At 37.4% G+C, this 26401-nt stretch overlaps 1 protein-coding gene across 6 annotated transcripts; it reads right to left on the bottom strand.

Annotated features, from left to right (window-relative positions):
• Positions 1-407: 407 nt before the first annotated feature.
• On the bottom strand, positions 408-26104 carry LOC138370076 (serine/threonine-protein phosphatase 2A regulatory subunit B'' subunit beta-like). 6 transcript variants are annotated; one of them, XM_069333871.1, is made up of 11 exons: positions 25839-25972; positions 19649-19879; positions 18038-18215; positions 16588-16674; positions 14733-14889; positions 14482-14635; positions 14181-14307; positions 13730-13900; positions 12599-12690; positions 9112-9154; positions 5441-5577 (listed from the first exon to the last, which is right to left on the bottom strand). In XM_069333871.1, the coding sequence occupies exons 2-10, from the start codon at positions 19864-19866 to the stop codon at positions 9133-9135; spliced, it is 1206 nt and encodes a 401-aa protein (XP_069189972.1). In that variant the 5' UTR covers positions 19867-19879; positions 25839-25972; the 3' UTR covers positions 5441-5577; positions 9112-9132. The 6 variants fall into 6 exon arrangements, with proteins under 6 accessions (XP_069189968.1, XP_069189969.1, XP_069189972.1 ...); XM_069333872.1 differs by having other exon boundaries at positions 12599-12681; XM_069333867.1 differs by lacking the exon at positions 9112-9154 and having other exon boundaries at positions 408-5577; positions 25839-26104.
• Between the last annotated feature and the right edge of the window lie 297 nt (positions 26105-26401).

The following is a 26401-nucleotide window of genomic DNA, read 5'->3' as shown; positions in this document are numbered from 1 at the left end:
AGACCTGGTCGACAACCGGGCCGCAGGGACACTAAGCCCCGAAAACACCTCAAGGTAACCTCAAGCTATACTAAACAAAACTAAACTACATGGCTGATGTGACCAAGTTGTTGGGAGTCGTCTCAACAATATGGCTTCAGGAAGCCACAAGGGGCTTTTCCCAGAAAAGAATCACTAAATAAATGCATGCTAATGTCTAATTACTAGTTACTAATCAATGCTAATTATCTAATTACACAAGTAAAACATATGAAAGTACTTACCCATTGCTCTATTTTCCTTATTTGGCCAATTTGTTATCTATTGTACTAGCTTATGATAAGCTTTTCTCTTCTTGTAAAAGTGTTGCCATCTCTTATAGGAGTGGAATGGGATACAAATCAAGAAAGGTTATTAAAACACAAATATTATCCAAAATGAATGTTAACTCCTTTATACAACATATTACAAATATGATAAACATACAAACAAGGTGATACCAACACCATTTACATTTTCTCATTTCACAAAAACACTGGGGTCAATATTACTTTGCGACTTAGCAACACAGTCGCTGGTGACATGACACTTGGATTGGCAGAAAAATAAAAATGCGATGAATCAGAGAAGTGCAAATTTGACGTCCTGACTAGTTTGGAGCGCAACTGGCAATGTTTGTCAACATCTCTTCAAGAAAACAAAATAATTACAATGCTGAATGCAACTACAGTAACATACTTTCTATGAACATTGAAACTTTGTATATTTCTGGACATAATCATTACAACTTTTAGCCATCTGCTCAAAACAAATTTTATGGTTTAATAGTACAGTAGATTGATTATGACGATGAAATGGGAACGTGCATGTATTAATTCAATTACTATTGAATTACCCGTCATCTATAATCTGATACATTGTCTTACAAAGGGATGTATATTTCCAAGAGCCCTTTCCCCATGAGCTAAGAGATTACTGCTTTAGTTTCTCATTAAATTAAATAACATCTGATTTAATAACACAATCTCCATGGCTTTTACTTGTCTAACAGTAGGTCAATCATTCTTGAACAGATTTGAATGAGAACCAAGTAAATTATGTTCTCTTCATTTAGTATTATTCTAGACACAAACCTATAGCTGATCAGACTAAGAATGAAACAGTAATGAAACTGGAAACTAAAATTGGATTTCCTAATATTTAACAGAATTACACAGAACAGATGAAACTAGTCTTATTTGAAATGGCATTTTTGGGCATATTATCAAGACTTAACAATAGTGCAAACTTTAATAATTTGTATATTGTAAGCAATTATAGGAAAATGGCAAGATCATTTAAATAAAATATGTAAAGAAAAGAAAGTTTGAATACATGAAATGAGCTGGTAAAAACTTATACAGGACTCCAATACTAAAACTATCAAATAATATTCGTTTAGCTATCAATTAATGTTTTAACAATGATCAATTGGGTATCAACCATACAACTTGTATTTCTGTTCCAACATTCATAAGAGGACAAGTTAATATAGTGATACATTATATATATATATACATTATATATTATATATATATATATATATATATATATATATATATATATATATATATATATATATATATATACATATACATATATATATATATATATATATATATATATATATATATATATATATATATATATAATAGAAAGAGAACTGTAACAAAACAGCATATGGTATTTAATTTCACAGTTTCCTTCTGCACCGGGCAGAAAGAATGGCACTTCAGCACAAGGGACTATGTAATAAGACGTGAGTACAAGCCAACTACCAGAGCTGCACACTCCACCTAGAGAGGGTAGGTCTGTTTAAACATCACATTTGTTTTAGCAATGTTATTACACTAATAATAATAAAAAAGTCAATCAAACGGCTTAAAGTTCTTATACTTGTAAACTTACACTGCATATAAATAATTAAAAACCATCTTATTTAGAAATTGCATGATTATATCTGATAAGGCATTGTCAAACAGCTGCTTTTTACAATAACTCAACTTGCCCTTTGTCCAGTATCAGGCTAACTCGTGTTATGCATAGTGTATGATTTCCAGTGCTCAAACTTGCCTACATTTGCAAATAGATGCTGTCAATAACTCCAAATATAAAATAAAACTTATTAAAAAAGTACTTTAGCATTTTTTAATTTAAATCTTGACGAAATACAGTTATCAGATATGACAGTGAATTTTCTTTTGTTGTTCGTAGGCTTCTTAAATTCAAAAAAGCTCCTAAAGTATGGAAAACAATTAATATAGTTTAGCTTGAATTCAAGACTTACTAATACTGATAGTGTACATTCCATTCTTTTTAAGTTTCTTAACAGACATTGTTGCAGTAACATAACTGCTAGTCAAATACAAAATTATGCAAATTTAAGAATAATCAGCTGTTTGTAGGAGCATGTATGTTATTGAAGATGGCAAAATCAAATCAAACAACTCTATTGCATGTTAAGGTTTGTGCTTTATAATTTTTAATATAAATAAAACAAAATCACAGGGTTTATGAACAATGAATACTTAAATGCTGGTAATTGGGTATCTGAAAAAAAAAATCGAAGCAAGAAATTTGGTTATGCTGAAAACCGTCTAAAACATTTGGTAAAACAGATGCTCAAATTTATTAGTTGACACAATTCATCCAGGAGCTGATGGTTCTAATAGAGAATTTATGTTTCTAGTGATGTATGTAAATAACACCTGAAACCTTAGTCTATCAGAGTTCACCTGGTAATTGTCAGGAACACAGGGAGGCACTTTATGGAGGGACTTGATTTCTGTGGGTAAGGAAGACGAACATTTCTGAGGTAAATGACATCTGGGACACCTCATCACATTTCTATGGGAATCATTCCCATAAGGCAGTTAATTTAAAGCACAGGATATTCCTCGTCTCAGGAAGTCAATATATACACTCAATTGTCACATTCCTCTAGAATGTTTTAAATATTTCACAAGCACTGGAAAATTTAAGGTACTTAAAAACAGCTTCCTGTAACAGGTCCACACAACAGATGGTGCACTGCAATAATTGGGATCAATATCATATGCTGCCAAGAAATTCTTGGAAGGTTATGACAATGTTTTGTATTATTGGCACTGACATCTAGGCACATACTCAGATCATAGTATGCCAGTATTGTTCGCATTCCAAAGTTACACACACGTTTACATTGAAAGTCTTGTAAACCGAGTGATTATAAAAATGATAAATATCCATGCAGTCACTAGATGTCTTAGCTGCGACCCTTAAAATTCACTATCGGGTATGTCTTTGGTTCAAGGTTTTTGTCATTCATGCATTAACACAGAGAGAGAGAGACACACGTTTGCCATTCCTCTTGTTCAAATTTTGCATAGAGGAGCTTAGCATCCACAAGCAAGATAGGCTGAGCATGCTTCTTGGCACATGAGGAAGTTGGGAAGGATCATGCTGCAAGACAGAATTTTCTTCCGAGATAACCAGTTTTGAAGCATCACAATGAAGTGTGTTCATGAAAAAAACACTAAATCAGTGTCTAGATTACTTGTTAACTAGTCGAACAGAATATCTAGACTAATTTATCTATTTCTGTTAACATGTATAACATGAACTTTAACATTGAATTAATACGTTCTACACGCTCAATATTCTGCTTAACATGGTATCAAGTAATTAAGGCATTAATGAGAGGAAAATAATTACATTTCAATCAAATACCGAATCTCAAGAAAGCCACAATTTAAAAAAAAAAAAAAAAAAAAAAAAAAAAAAAAAAAAGAGTGCACTAGTTAATTACAATTACAATGTGTTCATACTGGTTACCTATTTACTTCTATAAAAAAAAAATTACCACAATTTCACTGTACCATTAAAACTTGAAATTATCAATATAACTATTTTTTGCTTTGTGAAGACAAGCTACAGTGCTCCCTCTAAAATCTAGATTATATTATTCCAGACCAGGTGTAAATTTACATGAATAATAATATACATAAATTTCTGAATAATTCAAAATGTTTTGGCCATCACCAAATTTTCCAGATTTTTATATATAAATCTCAAAATGAAAATGAATCTTAAACATTTGCTATAATTATGCTTAATGGGTTTCCCACAGAACAATTTCTCTATGTTGCACTCTATGAAAATCTTTAAAAATGTTATCGGAGAAATATTAAAAGTTACTATTAAACCCTAATTTTTCAAATACAATAAGGGTGAATTTCATTATGTAAAACATAAATAATCTATCATATGACATATTTACCGAGAGATCCTATCAGTAGAGATATTTGACCCTCATCCCAAGTATTTTCCAAGAACCAACCACTTTCTTATTTCTCAAAAAGGTACCATTTCACTGACCCCTCTAATGCTGTAAAATGTAACAGGCCCAAAGACTTTCCCCACACCCAAAAGACTTTCTTTAGCTCAGATTGTGTATGAAATATCTTTGGAACCTATTCCAATAAATAAGATAATAGGGTCTTTTTCAAAATAACATTTTTAACACTTCCACCAAGCCACTTTCAAAATGAAAACTAGCCATATGATTTATTCTTAAATAAACCACCGAATTTCTCACCCTAAACATTTCTTTGGCTCATCCATCCTTTTTGTCCAGCCACTTGGGCTGGACGGTAGAGCTACAGTCTCAATTTATGCAGGTCGGCATTCAATCCCCAACCGTTCAAGTGGTTGGGCACAATCCCTTCCCCCCGCCCCCATCCCAAATCCTTATCTTGATCCCTTCCAGTGCTATATATAGTCGTAACGGCTTGGCGCTTTTCCCTGATAATTCCCTTAACTCCCCTCATCCACCTTTTCCCATGACCAAAACTATTTTATGAGCAACTTTATCCGTCTTTTCTTTTTTTATGAAAAATTTACCCTATGGAAGTCTGGATTTTTGAGTGAGCACTATAATCTGTTAAAACTTTAAAGTAAATATATTAAATACATAAAATTTACAAGAGGAAAGCTATGAATCTGTAGGAAAATTTAGAGAATAACCATTGATAAGAATAGTAGAAATTAAATATTTGTCAAATTACAACCACTCACTTTAGCAATAATCAAATAATATCACTCAATGCCACAAAATTTGCATGAAGATCCATCACACTTTTATGTTCTTTTGGGTGTCTAACATTATTTACAATATATGTTGTATACAACTCTCATTGAAGTTTGAAAACAAGATCATATTCAACAATATATATACCTCAGAGCCACAGGAGGAAAAGTTTCACATACATCAAATCAGTTGCCATTAATGATACTGTATTACTTTGGGAGAATCTTCATCACTTATTTTCAAGATGAGAATCAGTCAGTTTAAATTATAAGAGTTTTCAGTACTGGTAATCATCCGAGTCGGCATAATCAGGATAATCATCATCAACGTCCATGGGATCAGCGGCCAGGTTAGTGACAGTCGCCGAGAGCGGAGAGTGCTTGTTGAGGGCTCCTCCACTCCCTACGCCTCCCAGATTGTTCCTGCTGCCTCCGTTCGAGTCCAAGGCATCGTCACATCCCATCGATAACTCATCTTCGTCTCCGTAGAACCTGAAAATTTTAGATGAATGACTACAATACCCTCCTCACAAGCTCACTGACACACACAAATACTGTACATCAAGATCTGGATTCATCACACAAAATACTGGCTGGAAAACTGTTTACTATCTTAATAAAATCATAGTAACAGATATATTGTATATTAACAAAAAAAAAAAAATGGTCTAGAGATTTCACATCAAGTATATATATGAGCACATTAAAGCAAATTCTGGGGTCACACAAAAAAAGAACAAGAAGTTGTTCAACATTAACCAAACAAACATGCTTTTGTCATCATCAAAAACGAAACTTATTTGTAAAAAAAATTGAAAACTGATTACTGTACTTCAAAAGTATATAAATTTACACATTCATCCTTCTCTCTCTCGAGAGAGAGCACAAGAGTATGACAGCACAAGAGAAAGGGATAGGGAGGAAAGTAATTATCAGGGGAAAGTACTAAGCCATTACTCCTCTACAGCACTTGGAAAGGGTCAGGATAAGGATTTGGGATGGGACAGGGGAAAGGAATGGTGCCCAACCACTTGGACTGTTGGGGATGGAAAACGCCCTGCATAAAGCAAGACCATCATTCTACCGTCCAGCTCAGGTGGATAATGAGGGAGAGAAGGAATGAATGTGTAAATTTATTTACTTTTTATTCCAGATTTCATTCAATTTTGATTACATTATTATGTATATTGAAATGCACAACAATGTAATTACACCTTGTAAGGAGGGTGCCAAATGAACACCTGATCCAAGCACTAGACTAAGACTGAAAGCTGCCATACCTACGTAGAAAATAGTAACGAGAGAGTGAGTGGCAGCAAGAGAGGGGCACAATTTGGAGGATTCTAGCTTTTTTACATACCTATTCTAGTTTTCTATTAAGAGTTTATCCTTTTGCTAGCCATAATTATTTATACAAATACACTGACTAGTCCAACCTAAGCACTATAAATAAATCTCAATACTGTACTGTAAATTTTTAACTTAATTATGACTTTCAATTACTGTTTTAAACTTTTTTTATCAAAGCTCTGCTATAAAGCAACATGATAATTTGAAAAGCTGTATTTTAGTAATCATGAGTTGTGTATTCTATATCAATAATAATTAATTAATTTTTGTATTTAAATATAATAAACACAATTGAGAAATAGACCGTTACAAAAAGGCCTTAAGCATGTTAGTGCTAGCTTCATAAAACAGAAAACAGTCATCCAGGATGTCACACTCATAAGTAACTCTTCCTCTATATATGTGTGCCTATGTTTATGTATGTACTCGCCTACTTGTGCTTGCCGGGGTTAAGCTTCAGCTCTTTGGTCAACCATCAATCTACTGGTGTACAGATTCCTGAGCCTACTGGGCTATATCATACCTACATTTGAAACTGTGTATGTAGTCAGCCTCTACCAAATCACTGCCTAATGCATTCCATTTGTTAATTACTGTGACACTGAAAAAGTTCTTTCTAACATTCTAACATCTCTGTGGCTCACTTGGGTACTAAGTTTCTACTTGTGCTGGTTTCAGGAATTCCTCTTTGTAAACTTGGTCGATTCCTGTTAGAATTATGTAAGTGGTGATCATATCACCTCTATTTCATCTATCTTCTTGTTTTAGCACATTTAATGCCTCTACTCTCTCCTCGTAACTCTTGTTTTTCAGTTCCGGAAGTCATTTTGTAGCATGCCGTTGCACCATTTCCAGTTTATCTGCTTTTTGAGATTTTAGCATCATACAACTGCTACATCTTCCAATTTTGGTCGCACTAAAGTCATGAACAGTTTCTTTAGTATTTCACAATCCATGTACAGTTAGAAGCTAGTCTGAAGTTGGAAAGCGGCGCATACGCTCCTCTCAAAATGTTGTGTGTGTGTTCCTCTTACGTGTGTACTCAATTAGCTGTGCTTGTGGGGGATGAGCTTTGGCTCTTTGGTCCTGCCTCTCAACCGTCAATCTACTGGTGTACAGATTCCTGAGCTTCTCGAGCTCCATCATATCTACATTTGAAACCGTGTATGGAGTCAGTCTCTACCACATCACTTCTTTCTACATTCCATTTACTAACTACTATGACACTGAAAAAGTTCTTTCTAATGTCTGTGGCTCATTTGGATACTCAGCTTCTACATGTGTCCCCTTGTGTATGTACCTACCTGTGTTAAATAGTTCATCCTTGTCTACCCTGTCAATTCCCGAGAATTTTGTATGTGTGATCATGTTTCCCAGAGCTCTTCTGTCTTTCAGCAACGTGAGGTGCAGTTCCCGCAGCCTTTCCTCATAACTCATGCCTCTTGGTTCTGGGACTTGCCTAGTGGCATACCTCTGAACTTTTTCCAGCTTTGTCTTGTGCTTATGGGCTCCATGGTGGGATCACATACTCCAGGATTGGTCTTACATATGTGGTATATGAGGTTCTGAAAGATTCCTGACAGGTTTCTGAAGGCAGTTCTGATGTTAGCCTGATTGATACCGGGTTGGTTGCTTCACATATGCCACTAATGTTATTCTTTTGATGTGGGCTTCAAGAGACAGGTTTGGTGTGATATGAACTACATCTTTCTCTCTGTTTCATGAAGGACTTCATCTCCCATTTGGTATCCAGTGTCTGGCCTCCTATTTCTCTGCCTAGTTTCATTACCTTGCATTTACTTGGGTTGAACTTAGTAGCCACATGTTGGACCATTTGTTGTGTGTGTGTGTGTGTGTGTGTGTGTATGTGAACAAGTATAATCACTAAGAACTCTTTTTGACCCAACCAGGATTCGAACACCTGCCACCCAAGATCACTTATTGGCATACAAAATACCGTAACCACTACACCAATCATTGTCTCCTTACATGTACAATATATACAGACCTGTACATCTAGATATACATTCACACTCACACTTGTGCACGCACGCACGCACGCACGCACACTTACACTTGAAAATGCAAATACTGTGCAAGTTGTCAAAAAGTCTACATGTAAATACATCTTATCCAAATGAAGCTAGATGCTATTGCTAAATTAATCAAGCATTTGTGATACTCTATAGCTCCAAAGAACTACTATTCCTGCCATAAAAAGAAATTTAACAATCTAATCATTTATAAAACCAGAGCATAGCATACAACACTTGAATTTTCAAAGAAAATGTATAATTTCAAAAAGTATGATTTAAAGTGATGCTATGGCTTTAGTCAAAATTGTAATGTCTACATATGAATAAAACCTCTAAGCTATGTTAGCTTAGAGGTTATATCTCTAAGCTATGTTACTGTTGGTAAAAAAAATGCTATTTTGTGGGAAAAGGGCCAAAAAAATACAAACATCAAATTAATATTCTGCTCAATAACAATATTACAAGGCTAACCTGCCATTGCAGCGAGGCAGTGCACAAACAAATATGCCAAGTATCAAGTGAATGTAAATAAGTGGACACATTAACAAGAGAAAGGTGGTGAGGGCGCACACAAAGTACACAGCTGGCATGCAAGTGCCCAGGCAGGGACCGAGCCCCTACAGATGCACAAGCTTCCCACCTTATTATCTGTGCACCAGCCTCAAAGACTCTCCTCCACAATCCTGCAAGGTGCACCAAGCACTTAAGTTTCTCCACTACCTCCTCCACCATCATCTAATCTTCCACCCAAGAAGAACCTAAATGAAAAAAGTCAACAACCTACTTTTACCATCCTCATAGGGGGGGAAAGTCATTGATAACAAAGGATATGGGCATGGTGGGGGAGGGTCACAGTTAAAGCAACAAGGGTGTGCCACAGGAGGAGGGTGATGTGGTGGGTCATGAATGTCAAGGGACACTGCAACTTATTTATCAAAAACTGAATCTACCACATGAAAATTAACTCAATTCATCAGTTTTTTTTAAAAACAAATACAGTATATAAAAGAATAATTTTACTTTTATTTCATAAAACACTGTATTCCTCTCAAATTCAAATCTAATTCCTTATGACTACTAACAGGCTTCCTTAAGTATAAAAAAAATCTAGAATAAATTATATATTGATGTAACTTTAATTTAATAAATATTGAATTACAACATTGGTTATTTATCTACTTGTAATAAAGCACACATTACAAGTACAGTATTTTACATCGCATTGTACTGCATTATAAGAAAGGAAAATCAAAATAATTCATAAATATTATCTATGTATAGCTAAGTAATATGGTTAATAAACGTAAGATGCTTTGAGAGGAATTTACATGAAAAAAACTAGTATCAGAGCTGAAAAGTTGGGAGAAGGTAGAATACATAATAAAGCTCATGATAAAAAAATATTTTTTCAGTTGTGGCATACCCTATGCAACAACAAAAGTTATTACAACACAGTAAGGCATTATGACTTATCATGTCGACTGCACACCAATACACTTACTCATGCTAATGTCGAAAATAACTTGCCTGACTATATAGATTGCTAATCCTTAAATGTCTATTCTGGAATGTGAATATTTTCTAGGTTTTTGCTTTTTTTATCTTGCTGAAAGAGGTAAAACATTAACTAGAATGACTGTCAACACAAAAACATTCACAATAAAGCTTAAACGTTCAATAAAGAATTACACGTTTGTGTAATTCAAACTTCAAGGCATTTCATTTTAAACTGTCATAATGTAGTTTATGTCCAATATAAAATAAATTCTGTATTAAGAAAAAAAAAGAGAGAGAAGAAGGGTTAACAATCTCAGTTTATAGATTATGAAAAAATTATTAAATCGTTAAAAATTGAATTAATATTCTTTATTAACAATGAATGGCATATTTGTATTTTTGTTTTACTAAAGTATTCAAAATTTATATCCTAACTGCTATAACAGTATGTTTTATTAAATTAAGGCAATCTTCCATACTTAAAAGAAAGAGAATTTGAGCGCACATGAAAAGCACATACCCGAGCGGTACATTATTCAGGGGTAAACATGAAAACTGTGCACGCTGTATCATACTGGTGAAAGGGACACTTGGAGACTACAAAATCCATTCCAGAATACAGATCCAGAGAGAAGGGCATTTACATGAAAACTCAAAGCCTTGCAAGGAAAAGAACCATGGCCTCAAGAAACAAAGCTGCATCCATGCTAACACCCAAGTAAGGCCACAAGATCTACTCGTACTAGAGTTGTGAGGACAAGTGTGCCTGACAGGCACATCAGGTTGCAGCTGATGCAGCAACCTGATGCAGCAATTGCTGATGCAGATTTGCTGCACAAAAATAGAGCATACAGGGTCATATTCAAGGAGACTGGCGCTTGTCTTGCACTCAACACACTCAAGATGAGCAACCTTCAAATCAAACACCATAGTACACAAGAACATCTGCTATTTCCACAATTAGAAAACAAAGAAATACCTGCTATCTAGGAAGAAATTAGTACAGCAGGTACTACAGACCAAGCTACATAAAGACCCAAACTCAAAATAATCCATGTTTAGGTCAAAAGCATGAACCCCAACACAACAAGAACAATAGAAGATCCTGATTGTCTAATCAGGGAGGGGAAACAAAGAACCAGTTTCATCTTCCCCTGAGAAGGATCGTGAAATGGGATACACAATCCACATCTGGAAATACATGGGACCTGATAACCAGTCAAAGAAAGGTAAAATGGAAACTAGGATGGCTCCTTCATTAAAACCTGAGACTGGGCCACATAGCCCACCTGGGATGATGATGGGGTGGCTACTGATACAGGCCAAGGAAGTAGAGCCCATCCTCAGGCCACCTTACCTTGAGATGGTTACCTTGAGATGTTTTCGGGCTTAGCGTCCCCGCGGCCCGGTCCTCGACCAGGCCTCCTCATTACCAGTAAATAGGGAACATTCAGAAGCAATTTAGCTTCCCCAAGGAAGGAGGAATAACTTCCTCTCAGAAGAAGGAGGCAGCGGTTCTGGGCAAAGCTTGTAATTACCAAACAAACCATTTGTGGAAAGAGGAAGAACCAACTCTATACTTCCAAACATACTTGAGCAAGGACATGCAGTGTACTTGCTGGAGTAGGCCAAGTTTTAATTCTTTTTTATCCTGACTTTCATTCTTCAATCACTTTGTGTACTGTACAGACTCCTGAGCCCCTTGACTTCTGCAATGTTTACGTGTGAACTTGTGAATGCAGTTTGCCTTCTTTATTCCCTTGCACATTCCATTTGTTCACTATTTTGATAATGAAAAAATATTTTCAAAGTCTGTCATTCATTTGAGTAAAGTAATTAGAGTAATACAGTAAGACATGGTCAAAAGAATTGCAACCGGGAGTGCTACTGCCCTCACACGGATCCCACAGCCTCTCTCAGACACAAACCGGGGTTTTACACAATTCCCCCCCCCCCATGCACCCGGGCTCTGTCAACCAGATGTTCTACCTCTCTGCCCTTACTTCAATACACACACAAATCACAATAGCGCGATATATCAAATGAACAAATCCACAGGGGGACGTGACGAGGGTTCGAACCTATGTCCGGGATGATCCCAGATATAGATTCAAACCCTCATCACGGCCCTTGTGGATTTGTTCATTTAATAATAATTACTGTACAGTGTATGTTCAAGTACCACCAATACCAAACAACCTATCCTTGTCTGTCCTATCTATGAGAATTTAGAATGCAGTGATCACATCTTCCCATACTCTTCTCTTCGTGACATTACGTATTATTTACAGAGAGTTTTCTCGTAACTTATATCTTCAGCTTGGATTTATGTTAACAAGATAAGAACTACATGCTAGCACTGCACATTCCACAATTCGTCTGGTATGTGGCATATATCATCCTGAATTACTCTTATTTTAAAAAAACATTCATTTGATTAGGGTTTTAAAAAAAACATTTTGGAGATATTAGCCCCTGGTATTTTTCCTAAGATTCTACAAGGCTATCCTCTCCCATATGGTACTCTGTGTTCAACCTCCTGATCCCAGCATTCAGCTTCATTGCTTTGCATTTGCTAAAGTTAAACAATGTACATGAAACAAATATGTAAATTATTTGGCAAAACTTACATGTCGTCTTGGTGATCTGCTCCTCCTTCCTCGGCAACTAAAAGCTCATATTCTTCGGCAGCATAACGATCCCAGTCAGATACCTGCAGAAACTGGTCAAGGTCAGGCACACATGCTTAAACCTTGTAGAGCTAATCAGTTATATAAATGGCTTTATGGAAGTGTTATGAGGAATAAAAATAGAACATTACATGTTCAAATTGCTGACATTATAAAACTTTCACAGTACGTTAACAAATTAAGAAATTGCCTCATTCTGTTGTTACACTGCAATAATTGTAATAGCACTGTAATAATCACTCAAAGAGTTGCAGCTTAAACTGAAATTCTCACACATGCTTTCATTATTAATCAGACTTAAGCTAGCAAATCACTCAAACTTTTTATTAACTACCAATTACTGGATTTACTCGAGTCCAGAAAGCAGGAAAGATTAATAAAATATTGATCAGAGAAAATCTACGGAGCAGGAAAGTGGGATCGAACCAGTGATTTCATTGTGTATGATTAATCAGGTTTCTGTCATCATTTAAGCTAGAGGTGGCTGAAATCACCAATGGAAAATGTATTATAAAAGAATATGTTAGAAAAGTGGTTTTGTAATTGACGTTATGATAAAAGTACGAGCGAGTTATGTGCATCAAAAAGAGATACAAACATGCCCAAGTTTAAGATCTTAGAGGAAGGATCATGAGATATATCACCAGGACACATATGTGAGTTGATGTAAAATAAAGTAGTACGTGTAATAAAACAATCTACGTGTTATGAAACAATTTGCAGAAACAGCATCAGAGACAAGAATACACACAAGATTGAGTCAAACACTTTCTGGCTCTTGCAGTACTATAACTTTGCCCTACCTAGGAGCCTAACCCATTAAAATAAAATTGTTAAGGCATTATGCATTAACATGTTCAGAACAGTACGTGTGAAAGCCTAAATGTTTTAATAGAATACCCAAGCCAATAGTAATTGGACAAAACTACAAAATACAGTACAATAAAAAGATGCAAGAAAATTAATGATAACTTGAGCAATCCACCAATAATAAAAAGGTAGACTGACATTTTTCTTTAACATGTAGGCAATTATAAAATGAATTTGCTAATTGCAGCAGTTTCAACATACCTCTGGTCCGTCATCATCAGCACGGTGGGAGGCAAATGGATCACGTTGCTCATGGTCCAAATATTTCTCCAGGTTGAAAAATGTGTCAAAGAATATGGGAGTCATTCGACACTTTTTCAGATCCCTGAGTGAGATCTTGTCAATTTCCTCTGGTCTAACCATATCTAGCATCTGTAAAAAATCATTATAAGATCTTTAATGCATTTTCAAACAATTAGCTAATAAATATTCCATAAATATAAAATATTAAAGAAAATATTTACTGAGAAACTTACCCTATCATTAACCCTACCCTCACTAGCAGTTACTTCAAGACAACAATTTAATGGGAGAAATTACAAAATATGCCAAAAATTCAATTTCACACACACAATGTCCTTTTTCAGTAGACTGACTTTTTTTTTACCTTATACTGTACAGATAAAAAATTAAACATCCTTTATTCATTTACCTGACAAAGACAATCATGAAAAGGTAGAGTTTCAATGCCCAAAGCTTCCATACGCTGCAACTGTTCTTCATAGAAGTATTCCAGCTCGTACATAGATAGGTAACCATCTCCATCAAGGTCCATGCATCTAGTTGGAAATAATTTTTATATTGTGAGATCATTAATATTTTCAGGGGCTTTAAATGACTTACTTTGTATGATTAAAAGTATAATATACAGTAAATATACAGTAAATATATATTTTTATTAAGATATGCAGTGCTTATGTTTGCTTTCTTTTGTAATAGTATTTTGCGTTTACCTAAACCAATACTCTATAGCTGTTGGATGCCGTTTGTCTTCTTCAGAAATTAAGAACCACACAAATTCTTGGTAACCCATGCGATCTTGTTTCTGCAGCCGTCCTCTTGTCACTGCTCCACTAAATATACGCTCAATCATACGCCAAGAGAGTGCTGAAAGAAAAAATTTCATATTTAAAAGTTTATTAAAAGTCGTAAGTTACTTAACTAATAGATTATTTTATAAATCAAAATGAATAATATAACTTACCTCGTTCATTGTGTTTGGCCAGATCATGCTTGTCAATGAACAAATCATGATCGGTGTCCAGTTCCCAGAACTTGCAATAAATGACATAGAAGTGTTCATAGCTAAAGTAATCTGTGATTTGGTTAATATCTTCTTCCTCATCTAAATAGATTATAACCTGTGGAAAAGTAAAAGATTGAGATCAGGTAAAAATGTAGTTACATCAATAAAGTTACAGTATTCAGCATCATTTAACTCTTTAACAGCTCCGCGAATTAAAAGTCCTACATCATGGTGCTCGTGACAAAAAAAATAAAAAATAAAAAAATAATAAAACCACAATTAGCAGTTTGAACACAGGAGGCAACCATAGATAGTGAATGAAGTCATTTAAGGGTTAAAGATTTATAGTTAAAAGGCATTTCCAGTCAAAAAACAAAAATCCTGAAAAGAATGATAAATGTTCAAATCATTTCTGAGCAATCTGTCTTATCCAAAATTACAAAGTTATCATTAACCATCATTAACACAGACAAATAAAACTACCCGATGGTGGTTTCAAGCTTCACCATTCTCACAGCCCAGTCTTGCCAGGCATTCATAGCTGATGTTTCTTAAGATTTGTACAATAAACATTAATCATTGTACTGCGCAGAGCACCCTAATGCGCGCTGAGAGTTGTGCTACAATACAGTATTTTTTTTAATTAGGCTATATTTCAATGTTTTTTAATGTTTTCATCACTCTTTGTGTTTTGAAATGAAAATGGTTGAGTTTTGGAAACATTTTGACATTAACTTTACCTGAACATTTATAAAAACAACAAAAATATGTCTTTGACAATTACTGTTCTATGAAGTTTTTGCCAAAACCAGGTGCCCAGTGCGGTAGTTAAAACAATCTTTATCACACTTCTTTAAGAATTAAGCCACAGCAGTTTCAATGAAAGTACTGTACTGTACATAAAAATTTACATTTGCCCAATGAATTCCACAAATTAAGTTGAATCTTCATCAATTAAAAATGATAAAGATGGCTTTAAACCCTTTCTAGATTTCCATTCTAGTACCGAGTGAAAACATCAGTAGCACAAAGGTAAATTTCCATAACAGTACATGACTATTATTTCTTACTTCAGAGTAAAAAATTGATCATGTTACACCTGGTATACAAAAAGAACACATGCATGCACAATAACCATATTTCTGGAGACAAGGGGCCAGATTCACGAAAGCACTTACGCAAGCACTTACGAACCTGTACATCTTTTCTCAATCTTTGGCGGCTTTGTTTCCAATTATTAAACAGTTAATGAGCTCCGAAGCACCAGGAGGCTGTTTATAACAATAAAAACAGTTGAATGGGAAGTTTTCATGCTTGTAAACTGTTTAATAAATGTAACCAAAGCCGTCAAAGATTGAGGAAAGACGTACTCGTTCGTAAGTACTTGCGTAAGTGCTTTCGTGAATCTGGCCCAAGTTATCCTAAACGAGTATTTATACTTTGATATTTATTAATAAACTGTTAAGTATGCACTAAAAAGTGAATATAAATACGTGAAAAGTGTGAATATAAAGTGAATATAAAAAGTAATAATAAATACATTATTGTATTTATGTAAAATATTTAATTTTTTTGTTTCTTTATACATTATGCCTTATCTAATGCAATTCTTTCAATATATTTTATCATATCCAAAATTTCACCTGGTGGTTAACCACATTCCATAAATATTACCCTAAAAAGGGTTATGACATTTAAAAGAATCCTTATCATTCATCACAACTTCAATAAGATCTATTGAAAAAGTTATGGTATATGTACAAGTGAATGACAAATTTCACATGTTTACAAAAGAAAAGGATATACAACTTACTTGTAACAAATTAGATCTCCTAAGCTCTGGCAAAGTTATTCTGCCCGACCAAGATCTATTTACACAATAATATATTCTTGCTATGACCTGCAATGAAAGAAGTGGATAAAATGTAAACATTTATTATCTAACAGTACTGTCCTGTACTGATTTTAAATCATATATCAAACCTAAATGTTTAATGTGGTAAACATCCTGGATGGTCAAGTTCCAGAGACAAATTTATCTACACAGAGACTGGATGAAAAATTAAAGTTTAACTGTTAGTTTCAATGTTTGCAAAACAGCTCATGTTTATATTCTAGTGATAATATAAATGCTCTACAGAAATGACAGGTATAGTGCCAATTTCATTCTTCTATCAGTGATTTGCCGGGTATATGGAATTGATACCTGATCATCATTACCCTATTTCAAATTTTCATAGGGTGGAGATGCATTAGCCCAAAAGATATGTTGAATATAACAAAATAGGTTAAGAATGTTAATGATACAGTACTCATAAAAGATACTCATTCATCATATCTTCCACTCTACACACCATGGAACCTCTGAATCAACACGCACACAGTCTCCAGTACTCGCACCCCTGCCTTTCTCGTTTCCCATGTCTAATAATCTACATGGCATTTTCCTTCCCCAATCTTCGAGTTTCCTTTATCACTATCATTATTATTCAATGTAAAATTCTCATTTTTGTTTATAGAACAATATGAAATGGCAAATGCTTGCAGTTATCTTTGTGCAACTTTCCATGGTGATTTTTGATAGGATGAGGAGTGACAGTGGTGGGTTGGGGTTGACCATTTTAGGCAGGATTATCTCTTACTGTAACAACAAATGACCCTCTATGAAGTAAAATGGTGTTCCCATAGAGTTTTCCACCAGACAGTTAGAAATGTTTGTCTTCACATAGTCAAGGGTACCTGCATAAATGCAGATGTACCCAAAGTGTTAATAAAAAAAAATATAGGGATTTTTTTGTATCACTGCTACCTTATTCACTCTTGTGTTCATGATGATATCCTCAAAATGCACCCAGAGTTTGCCAGTGCAGAATACTGATCACATGGCCCTGAATGACTAACCATCCTGTGTGATGGGGATTTTTAGCATCACGTACATGTAGTTAATTCTTGATACACTGTACTCCCCTTTTCTATAGTCTACATTAGCAGCACAATGTAGATGTAACTAAATACGTTAATAAAAAAAAATTCTTTACCTGTACCCCACTAGCCAAGTACTGTATACATTTCTACCTCGGACTCAATTTTAAGAACAGAATCGGGAATAGATCACACAATTACTTCCACTCATATGATGTAGTTCTAATCAGACTATAACAGTAAAAAAAAAAAAAAAAAAAAAATCCTCCCCTCTTAATTTTGGCTAGAGGCATCACTGATGCATACAACTAAACTGTCATGTGATACAAAACAGAACTCACAGTGTGAACATATCTGGAGTGGAACTCTGTGGCCTCCTTAAGGAAGGTTAGCCCAGGGTGTGTGTCCACCACATCCTGGATCATGCTGAGGAAGTCCTCAGGCATGAGGTAGTTTCGCATGCCACGACTCAACACCCGCACAAACCGAGAGGCCATATCGTGACAAGTAGAAATAACTCTGCAATGATTGAATCAAATCACATTCAAGGTTATGAGCTTAGCAGCCACAATGCAAATATTTATTTTATATTTCTGCAATTATATGTAACAATAATTAACCGAGATACAGTTTAATAACTAAATATTTACTTTACCGTTCAAAATTGTACACGTAAGTTACACAATTTTAAGAAAAATGAGACTAGATTTTAGCATGGTAACAAATATATGTTTGCAATATTATACTGAATTAAAATTCAATATTTTAAACGAAGTACCAGTAATTACTATTTCACTCAAACTATATAGTGGTACCTTGATTTTTTTAATTTAATCCATTCCCAGAGACAGCTCGTAAACCGAAAATTCGCAAACCGAAAAGAATTTTCCCCATAAGAAATAATGTACAGTAAATTGAATTAATCCGTTCACACTCCCAAAAATATTAATTTTAAAATATATTTCATACATAATACACACTAATATTTTGTAATGTAATATTATACAAGTAATAGCTTACTTTTATTGATGACTTGTTGGCGTATGTTAGATAGTGAGGAGGGGGGAGGAGAGGTGTTAGTGTTTGGAAGGGGAGTCCCCTTCCATTGTTACATCAGGCAGTGATGACTTCTCTGGGGTACTCTCTCTCCTACGTTTTGCCGGCATAACACTAGGACCTGGTTGTGGCTCACTGCTTGTTTTTCTCACTAAGAACCTTTCCATAGAGACTTGTTTTTCCCTACGTCTTAACACTTGTCTGTAGCGAGACATCGCATTCATTCACTCTGAATAAACGTAGGGAAAAACAAGTGTCCTTAGACAGATACTTAGTAAGACAAGCAAGCAGTGAGCCACAACCAGGTCCTAGTGGTATGCAGGCAAAACGTAGGGAAGAGAGAATATCCCAGAGAAGTCATCACTGCCTGATATTATAATGGAAGGGGACTCCCCTTTCAAACAGTAACACTCCCCCTCCCACTTCCCCCCGCTTCCTCCTCACCGCCTTTCTTACGCCAAAGAGTGTCCCAATAATGATAAGATAGACTGTACATACTGTATTGTAACTGGTACAAAAAGTGTGGTATTCAGCATAAAATATATTTTTCAGTTAAAATTTTTGGGGGTGTCGAACGGATTAATTCAATTTACATTATTTCTTATGGGAAAATTAGTTTCGCGTTACAAATTTTCGAGTTACGACCCATCTCTGGGAACAGATTAAATTCATAAATGGAGGGACAGTAAGCACTGTACTTGAAAATAAATTTGAACATGAAAGCAATAAAACATTTAGTTTTATTATAAAATTATTATAAGATTAATAATTTTCCAAACATTTACATCTGGAATGCTTTAAGATTTACCAAATACAAGTTAGGATAGTTTACTATATTTACTATTAAATACAAGTTTCCCAAATACTAATGCACTGTAATATCGACAGAGACTAACCGGTTCCAGTAATCAACAAACTGTTCCTGCGTGAGGTAGCCCAGCTTATCCCCGCCAGCGGCGATGAAGAGGGGGGCCTTCCAGTAGAGGGGCAGTTGGCAGGCCCGCATAATAGGCCCCATATTTTCCCGTGTTACTTGGCCCCCCTGCTCCCGGAACACAGCGTTCACGTGCGATAGCGCCTGCTCCTGTGTCACTTGGCTTGATGGTCGACCCATTGGATAATAGAATCTGTCAAGATGTGCAGGGGAAATTATTAGTGTTACACATATAATTACTGTTTGAAAATTAACACGTGTAATCTATTAATTATGTACATATACCTTAAAAGAATTTTAAATACTGTAATCATGTTTAAATGACATGAATTATTTAAATATTGGGAATAGGTGACAAAAGTAAAACTTTTTTAGTTATAGAATCAGGAAGCGAGTGTTGGATGGGTGCACGGTGAGAAGTGAGGGGCGGGAGGATGGGAAGCAGGAAGGAACGGAAGGAGTAACTGCCAGAAAGTGTGAAAGGTCTACCCCTCCCCCTCCCTCCCTCCCTGCCCTCACATCCAGGTCAGGTGTAGAGACTGGGGTCACGGGTCACCCCACAGTCTCTCACCCCCACACTGCCGTAACTCCTCCACTCACCCACACTCTCTCACCCCCGATCACCGACGACTCAAATGACTTAAAAGTGCTAATCTTAATTATTTTCTCCCGCTCGCTCTCTCCGTCCGTGCCAGCGAGGTAATTCGGATAAGAATGATGGAATACAACCTCCTGGCCTCCCTGAACACTCCGCCCCACCTTCCTCTCATCCACTCTCTTCTGGCGCAAATTAAGAAGCGGAGATGAGAGGCTTGTCAGCATCATTCCGCATTTCAATCCACGATGAACAAGCCTTTTGGGGAGTGTTGTACATGCTGCTATGGCGGTGTGTCCACTCACAAGATGAGTGGCGCTGCCCAATAAACTCGCCCCTCGGGGCAAAATTTACAATAAAATTAAGAACTTCACGCTGGCTACCCATCCCCACTTCTGGGTTCCATAGACTCAGGGTTCACCAACGCTTATAACAACCCGTGCGACTCAGACTGTTCACGGGAGACATCTCCCGTCACGCAGGGTGCAGTCGCACCTCCACAGATCTCCAGTATCAGCTCTTGATACTGGTAATGGCTCAAAAGGGCCACCACTTACGGGCTATTCATGCCCGTGCCACCTTTTGGGTGGCTTAATCTGCATCAATCATCAATCAATCTTCAGACTATTGTGGTAAGCTTGCGTCAAAACACGCATGACAGACGTACAAGGATGGTAATAGACCCGGCAAGAAGCTTATCAATAACATTATCTTAATTATCTTCAAAGGTAATTACGAGACGAAGATAATGACAGAGGATACCAACAACAAAATAGTTTCCACCTGCCGGAAGAGAAAGCAAAAATAGCGTAACAAACTTGAGGATTATGAATTATATCAAGACATGCTTTCACACAGCCAATGAAGACGCCTTTGTTGAGGCTACGGCACAAACTACCTCATTACCACTTTCTCCCACCATTAGCATTATATATATATATATATATATATATATATATATATATATATATATATATATATATATATATATATATATATATATAAGCCTATACTTGCATAAACCACAAGTGAAGATAAACAATCTTTGGACAACACCCACCAGTGGGACTCGAACCCAGAAAGCACAACTACCTTCCAGTAGCTGGCATAACTAGTATGCTTTAACCCACTACGCCATCAGACCTTACAAAAGAAGTAGATAGTTCGAGATATATATATCTCAAACATCTCTACCTCCCGAAGGCACCAGATGAGTGAGGGGTCAGTCTGCAATTTTCATCAAGCCACTGTCAATGTGAGAGAACTCGTGTCCAGCTTATAAGCCTATACTTGCATAAACCACAAGTGAAGATAAACAATCTTTGGACAACACCCACCAGTGGGACTCGAACCCAGAAAGCACAACTACCTTCCAGTAGCTGGCATAACTAATATGCTTTAACCCACTACGCCATCAGACCTTACAAAAGAAGTAGATAGTTCGAGATATATATATCTCAAACATCTCTACCTCCCGAAGGCACCAGATGAGTGAGGGGTCAGTCTGCAATTTTCATCAAGCCACTGTCAATGTGAGAGAACTCGTGTCCAGCTTATAAGCCTATACTTGCATAAACCACAAGTGAAGATAAACAATCTTTGGACAACACCCACCAGTGGGACTCGAACCCAGAAAGCACAACTACCTTCCAGTAGCTGGCATAACTAGTATGCTTTAACCCACTACGCCATCAGACCTTACAAAAGAAGTAGATAGTTCGAGATATATATATCTCAAACATCTCTACCTCCCGAAGGCACCAGATGAGTGAGGGGTCAGTCTGCAATTTTCATCAAGCCACTGTCAATGTGAGAGAACTCGTGTCCAGCTTATAAGCCTATACTTGCATAAACCACAAGTGAAGATAAACAATCTTTGGACAACACCCACCAGTGGGACTCGAACCCAGAAAGCACAACTACCTTCCAGTAGCTGGCATAACTAGTATGCTTTAACCCACTACGCCATCAGACCTTACAAAAGAAGTAGATAGTTCGAGATATATATATCTCAAACATCTCTACCTCCCGAAGGCACCAGATGAGTGAGGGGTCAGTCTGCAATTTTCATCAAGCCACTGTCAATGTGAGACCTTTTACGCCATCAGACCTTTTGTAAGGTCTGATGGCGTAGTGGGTTAAAGCATACTAGTTATGCCAGCTACTGGAAGGTAGTTGTGCTTTCTGGGTTCGAGTCCCACTGGTGGGTGTTGTCCAAAGATTGTTTATCTTCACTTGTGGTTTATGCAAGTATAGGCTTATAAGCTGGACACGAGTTCTCTCACATTGACAGTGGCTTGATGAAAATTGCAGACTGACCCCTCACTCATCTGGTGCCTTCGGGAGGTAGAGATGTTTGAGATATATATATCTCGAACTATCTACTTCTTTTGTAAGGTCTGATGGCGTAGTGGGTTAAAGCATACTAGTTATGCCAGCTACTGGAAGGTAGTTGTGCTTTCTGGGTTCGAGTCCCACTGGTGGGTGTTGTCCAAAGATTGTTTATCTTCACTTGTGGTTTATGCAAGTATAGGCTTATAAGCTGGACACGAGTTCTCTCACATTGACAGTGGCTTGATGAAAATTGCAGACTGACCCCTCACTCATCTGGTGCCTTCGGGAGGTAGAGATGTTTGAGATATATATATCTCGAACTATCTACTTCTTTTGTAAGGTCTGATGGCGTAGTGGGTTAAAGCATACTAGTTATGCCAGCTACTGGAAGGTAGTTGTGCTTTCTGGGTTCGAGTCCCACTGGTGGGTGTTGTCCAAAGATTGTTTATCTTCACTTGTGGTTTATGCAAGTATAGGCTTATAAGCTGGACACGAGTTCTCTCACATTGACAGTGGCTTGATGAAAATTGCAGACTGACCCCTCACTCATCTGGTGCCTTCGGGAGGTAGAGATGTTTGAGATATATATATCTCGAACTATCTACTTCTTTTGTAAGGTCTGATGGCGTAGTGGGTTAAAGCATACTAGTTATGCCAGCTACTGGAAGGTAGTTGTGCTTTCTGGGTTCGAGTCCCACTGGTGGGTGTTGTCCAAAGATTATTATATATATATATATATATATATATATATATATATATATATATATATATATATATATATATATATATATATATATATATATATATATATATATATATATATATATATATATATATATATATATATATATATATATATATATATATATATATATATATATATATATATATATATATATATATATATATATATATATATATATATATATATATATATATATATATATATATATATATATATATATATATATATATATATATATATATATATATATATATATATATATATATATATATATATATATATATATATATATATATGACAATGTCAGACCACGGAGGAAAAATGAAACAGGAAATTTCCTTAAGTACTTTCGTATATTAAATACATCTTCAGAAGGTGAAGATGTATTTAATACATCTTCAGACCTTCTGAAGATGTATTTAATATACGAAAGTACTTAAGGAAATTTCCTGTTTCATTTTTCCTCCGTGGTCTGACATTGTCACATTCTTAATCACGTGTTTATTTTCGTGATATACTCACATATACATACATACATATATACATATATACATATATATATATATATATATATATATATATATATATATATATATATATATATATATATATATATATATATATGTCGTACCTAGTAGCCAGAACGTACTTCTCAGCCTACTATGCAAGGTCCAATTTATACTACCTCCACCAGCCTGCTCTGTTCTGGCCCTGCACCAGCCTGCTCTGTTCTGGCCCTGCACCAGCCTGCTCTGTTCTGGCCCTGCACCAGCCTGCTCTGTTCTGGCCCTGCACCAGCCTGCTCTGTTCTGGCCCTGCACCAGCCTGCTCTGTTCTGGCCCTGCACCAGCCTGCTCTGTTCCGACCCTACACCAGCCTGCTCTGTTCTGACCCTGCACCAGCCTGCCCTGTTCCGACCCTACACCAGCCTGCTCTGTTCCGACCCTACACCAGCCTGCTCTGTTCTGACCCTGCACCAGCCTGCCCTGTTCCGACCCTACACCAGCCTGCTCTGTTCCGACCCTACACCAGCCTGCTCTGTTCTGACCTTACACCAGCCTGCTCTGTTCTGACCCTGCACCAGCCTGCTCTGTTCCGACCCTACACCAGCCTGCTCTGTTCCGACCCTACACCAGCCTGCTCTGTTCCGACCCTACACCAGCCTGCTCTGTTCCGACCCTACACCAGCCTGCTCTGTTCTGGCCCTGCACCAGCCTGCTCTGTTCTGGCCCTGCACCAGCCTGCTCTGTTCCGACCCTACACCAGCCTGCTCTGTTCCGACCCTACACCAGCCTGCTCTGTTCCGACCCTACACCAGCCTGCTCTGTTCCGACCCTACACCAGCCTGCTCTGTTCCGACCCTACACAGTTCTTGTCACATGACGTGGCGTGACCCAACATATGTGTACACGCTGGCTGTATACCTTCCAATGAAACATCTTGGAACTGCACGACTTCCCAGCAGTTGATTGCTGGGGAGTTGATTGAGCTGAAGTACACTCATGAGTTACTATACAGGGTCAAATGTAATCTTCAAATTAAAAGACACAAAGAATACTTGACAGTCAAATCGAATGAAATCCTGTTATGAGGTTCTATTCCTCAGCAGTTTTCCTCATTAAGAACTTAAGAGTCGTGGTGAGCAGCGACTCGAGGGCCAGAGATCAAGGCATCAGTGCAGGAAGTAAGAGTAACAGAGTGCTGGGCGCCACCAGGAGCAGCATCAGAAACACAAACAGGAATGTCACCCTTGTTATAGATTCAGCTACTCGAAACAAGTGCCAAGTGGCACGGGCTACTTGGAAGCACTTGCTTGGGCCGCTCCAAGCAACATCCTGATGGACCAAACTCTCACAAGTCAAGCCTGGCCTCGGGCCGGACTTGGGGAGTAGAAGAACTCCCAGAACCCCATCAACCAGGCTATGGTGAGCCCGCAGCTTACCTGGCACAGGAGCGGTGCTGTCGGAATGTCACCCTCCAGCTGAATCTAAATAGCATCAATGAGACTCCACTTGCGCTAACCACGCTGTGCATTCCTGGTCCCATTACTACACAATGCGCAGAGAAATTAGTGAAAGATGACGTGGCTGGATGAAAAACGACTTGGCCGCCTTCCTAGGACAGACTGGCGAGGTAGATGGATGAATGCAGGACGGATTTAAGCGGGACCCGCTTAGTGAGGACTAACATGCTCAACTTAGCCAGCCTATTCGTTAAAAAAAAGTATCCGGAAAATATATTAAAAAATAATACCTGGTTGATACCTGCTTGTTCTGGGAGTTGTTCTACTCCCCAAGCCCGGCCCGAGGCCAGACTTGACTTGTGAGAGTTTGGTCCACCAGGCTGTTGCTTGGAGCGGCCCGCAGGCCCACATACCCACCACAGCCCGGTTGGTCCGCCACTTCTTCAAGGATACAATCTAGTTTCCTCTTGAAGAATACCGGTAAAAAATCTGTACAAAATAGGAGGAAGACTGACCTGGGAATGAGGAGGTTCTTGGTGGCTTTGGTGTGGCGTCGCGAGGTGTTGGTGGTCCTGGGGGAGTGGACCGGAGAGCCCGGGGAGGCGGCCAGCCCCAGGGGAGAGCCCGGGGCGGCAGGGTGGGCGTTCTGCTGGTGAGTTGGGCTGGTGGTGGGCGTGGTGCTGGTCGGGGTGGTGGGCGAGAGGGACGACACCGGCGAGCTGCCCCCCGACGCTGACAAGGGGCGGGCATTCTCCTTCTGGCTCGCGCTGTTCTCCCGCACGTACGTCTGCAACAACAACAACAACAACACTATGTAAACACCGAAGTATAATGCAGGCGATGAGTCACAATAACGTGGCTAAAGTATGATGACAAGACCACACACTAGAAGGTGAAGGGACGACGACGTTTCGGTCCGTCCTGGACCATTCTCAAGTCGATTGTGACCATTCTCAAGACAATCGACTTGAGAATGGTTCAGGACGGACCGAAACATCGCCGTCCCCTCACATTCTAGTGTGTGGTCTTGTCATCACCGAAGTATAATAACACAAGCAGCAATCTTCAAGAGTCAAGC

This window comes from Procambarus clarkii, chromosome 30, assembly GCF_040958095.1.
Source record: "Procambarus clarkii isolate CNS0578487 chromosome 30, FALCON_Pclarkii_2.0, whole genome shotgun sequence".
Lineage (NCBI taxonomy): Eukaryota > Metazoa > Arthropoda > Malacostraca > Decapoda > Cambaridae > Procambarus > Procambarus clarkii.
This window is presented reverse-complemented; position numbering and strand designations above follow the sequence as displayed.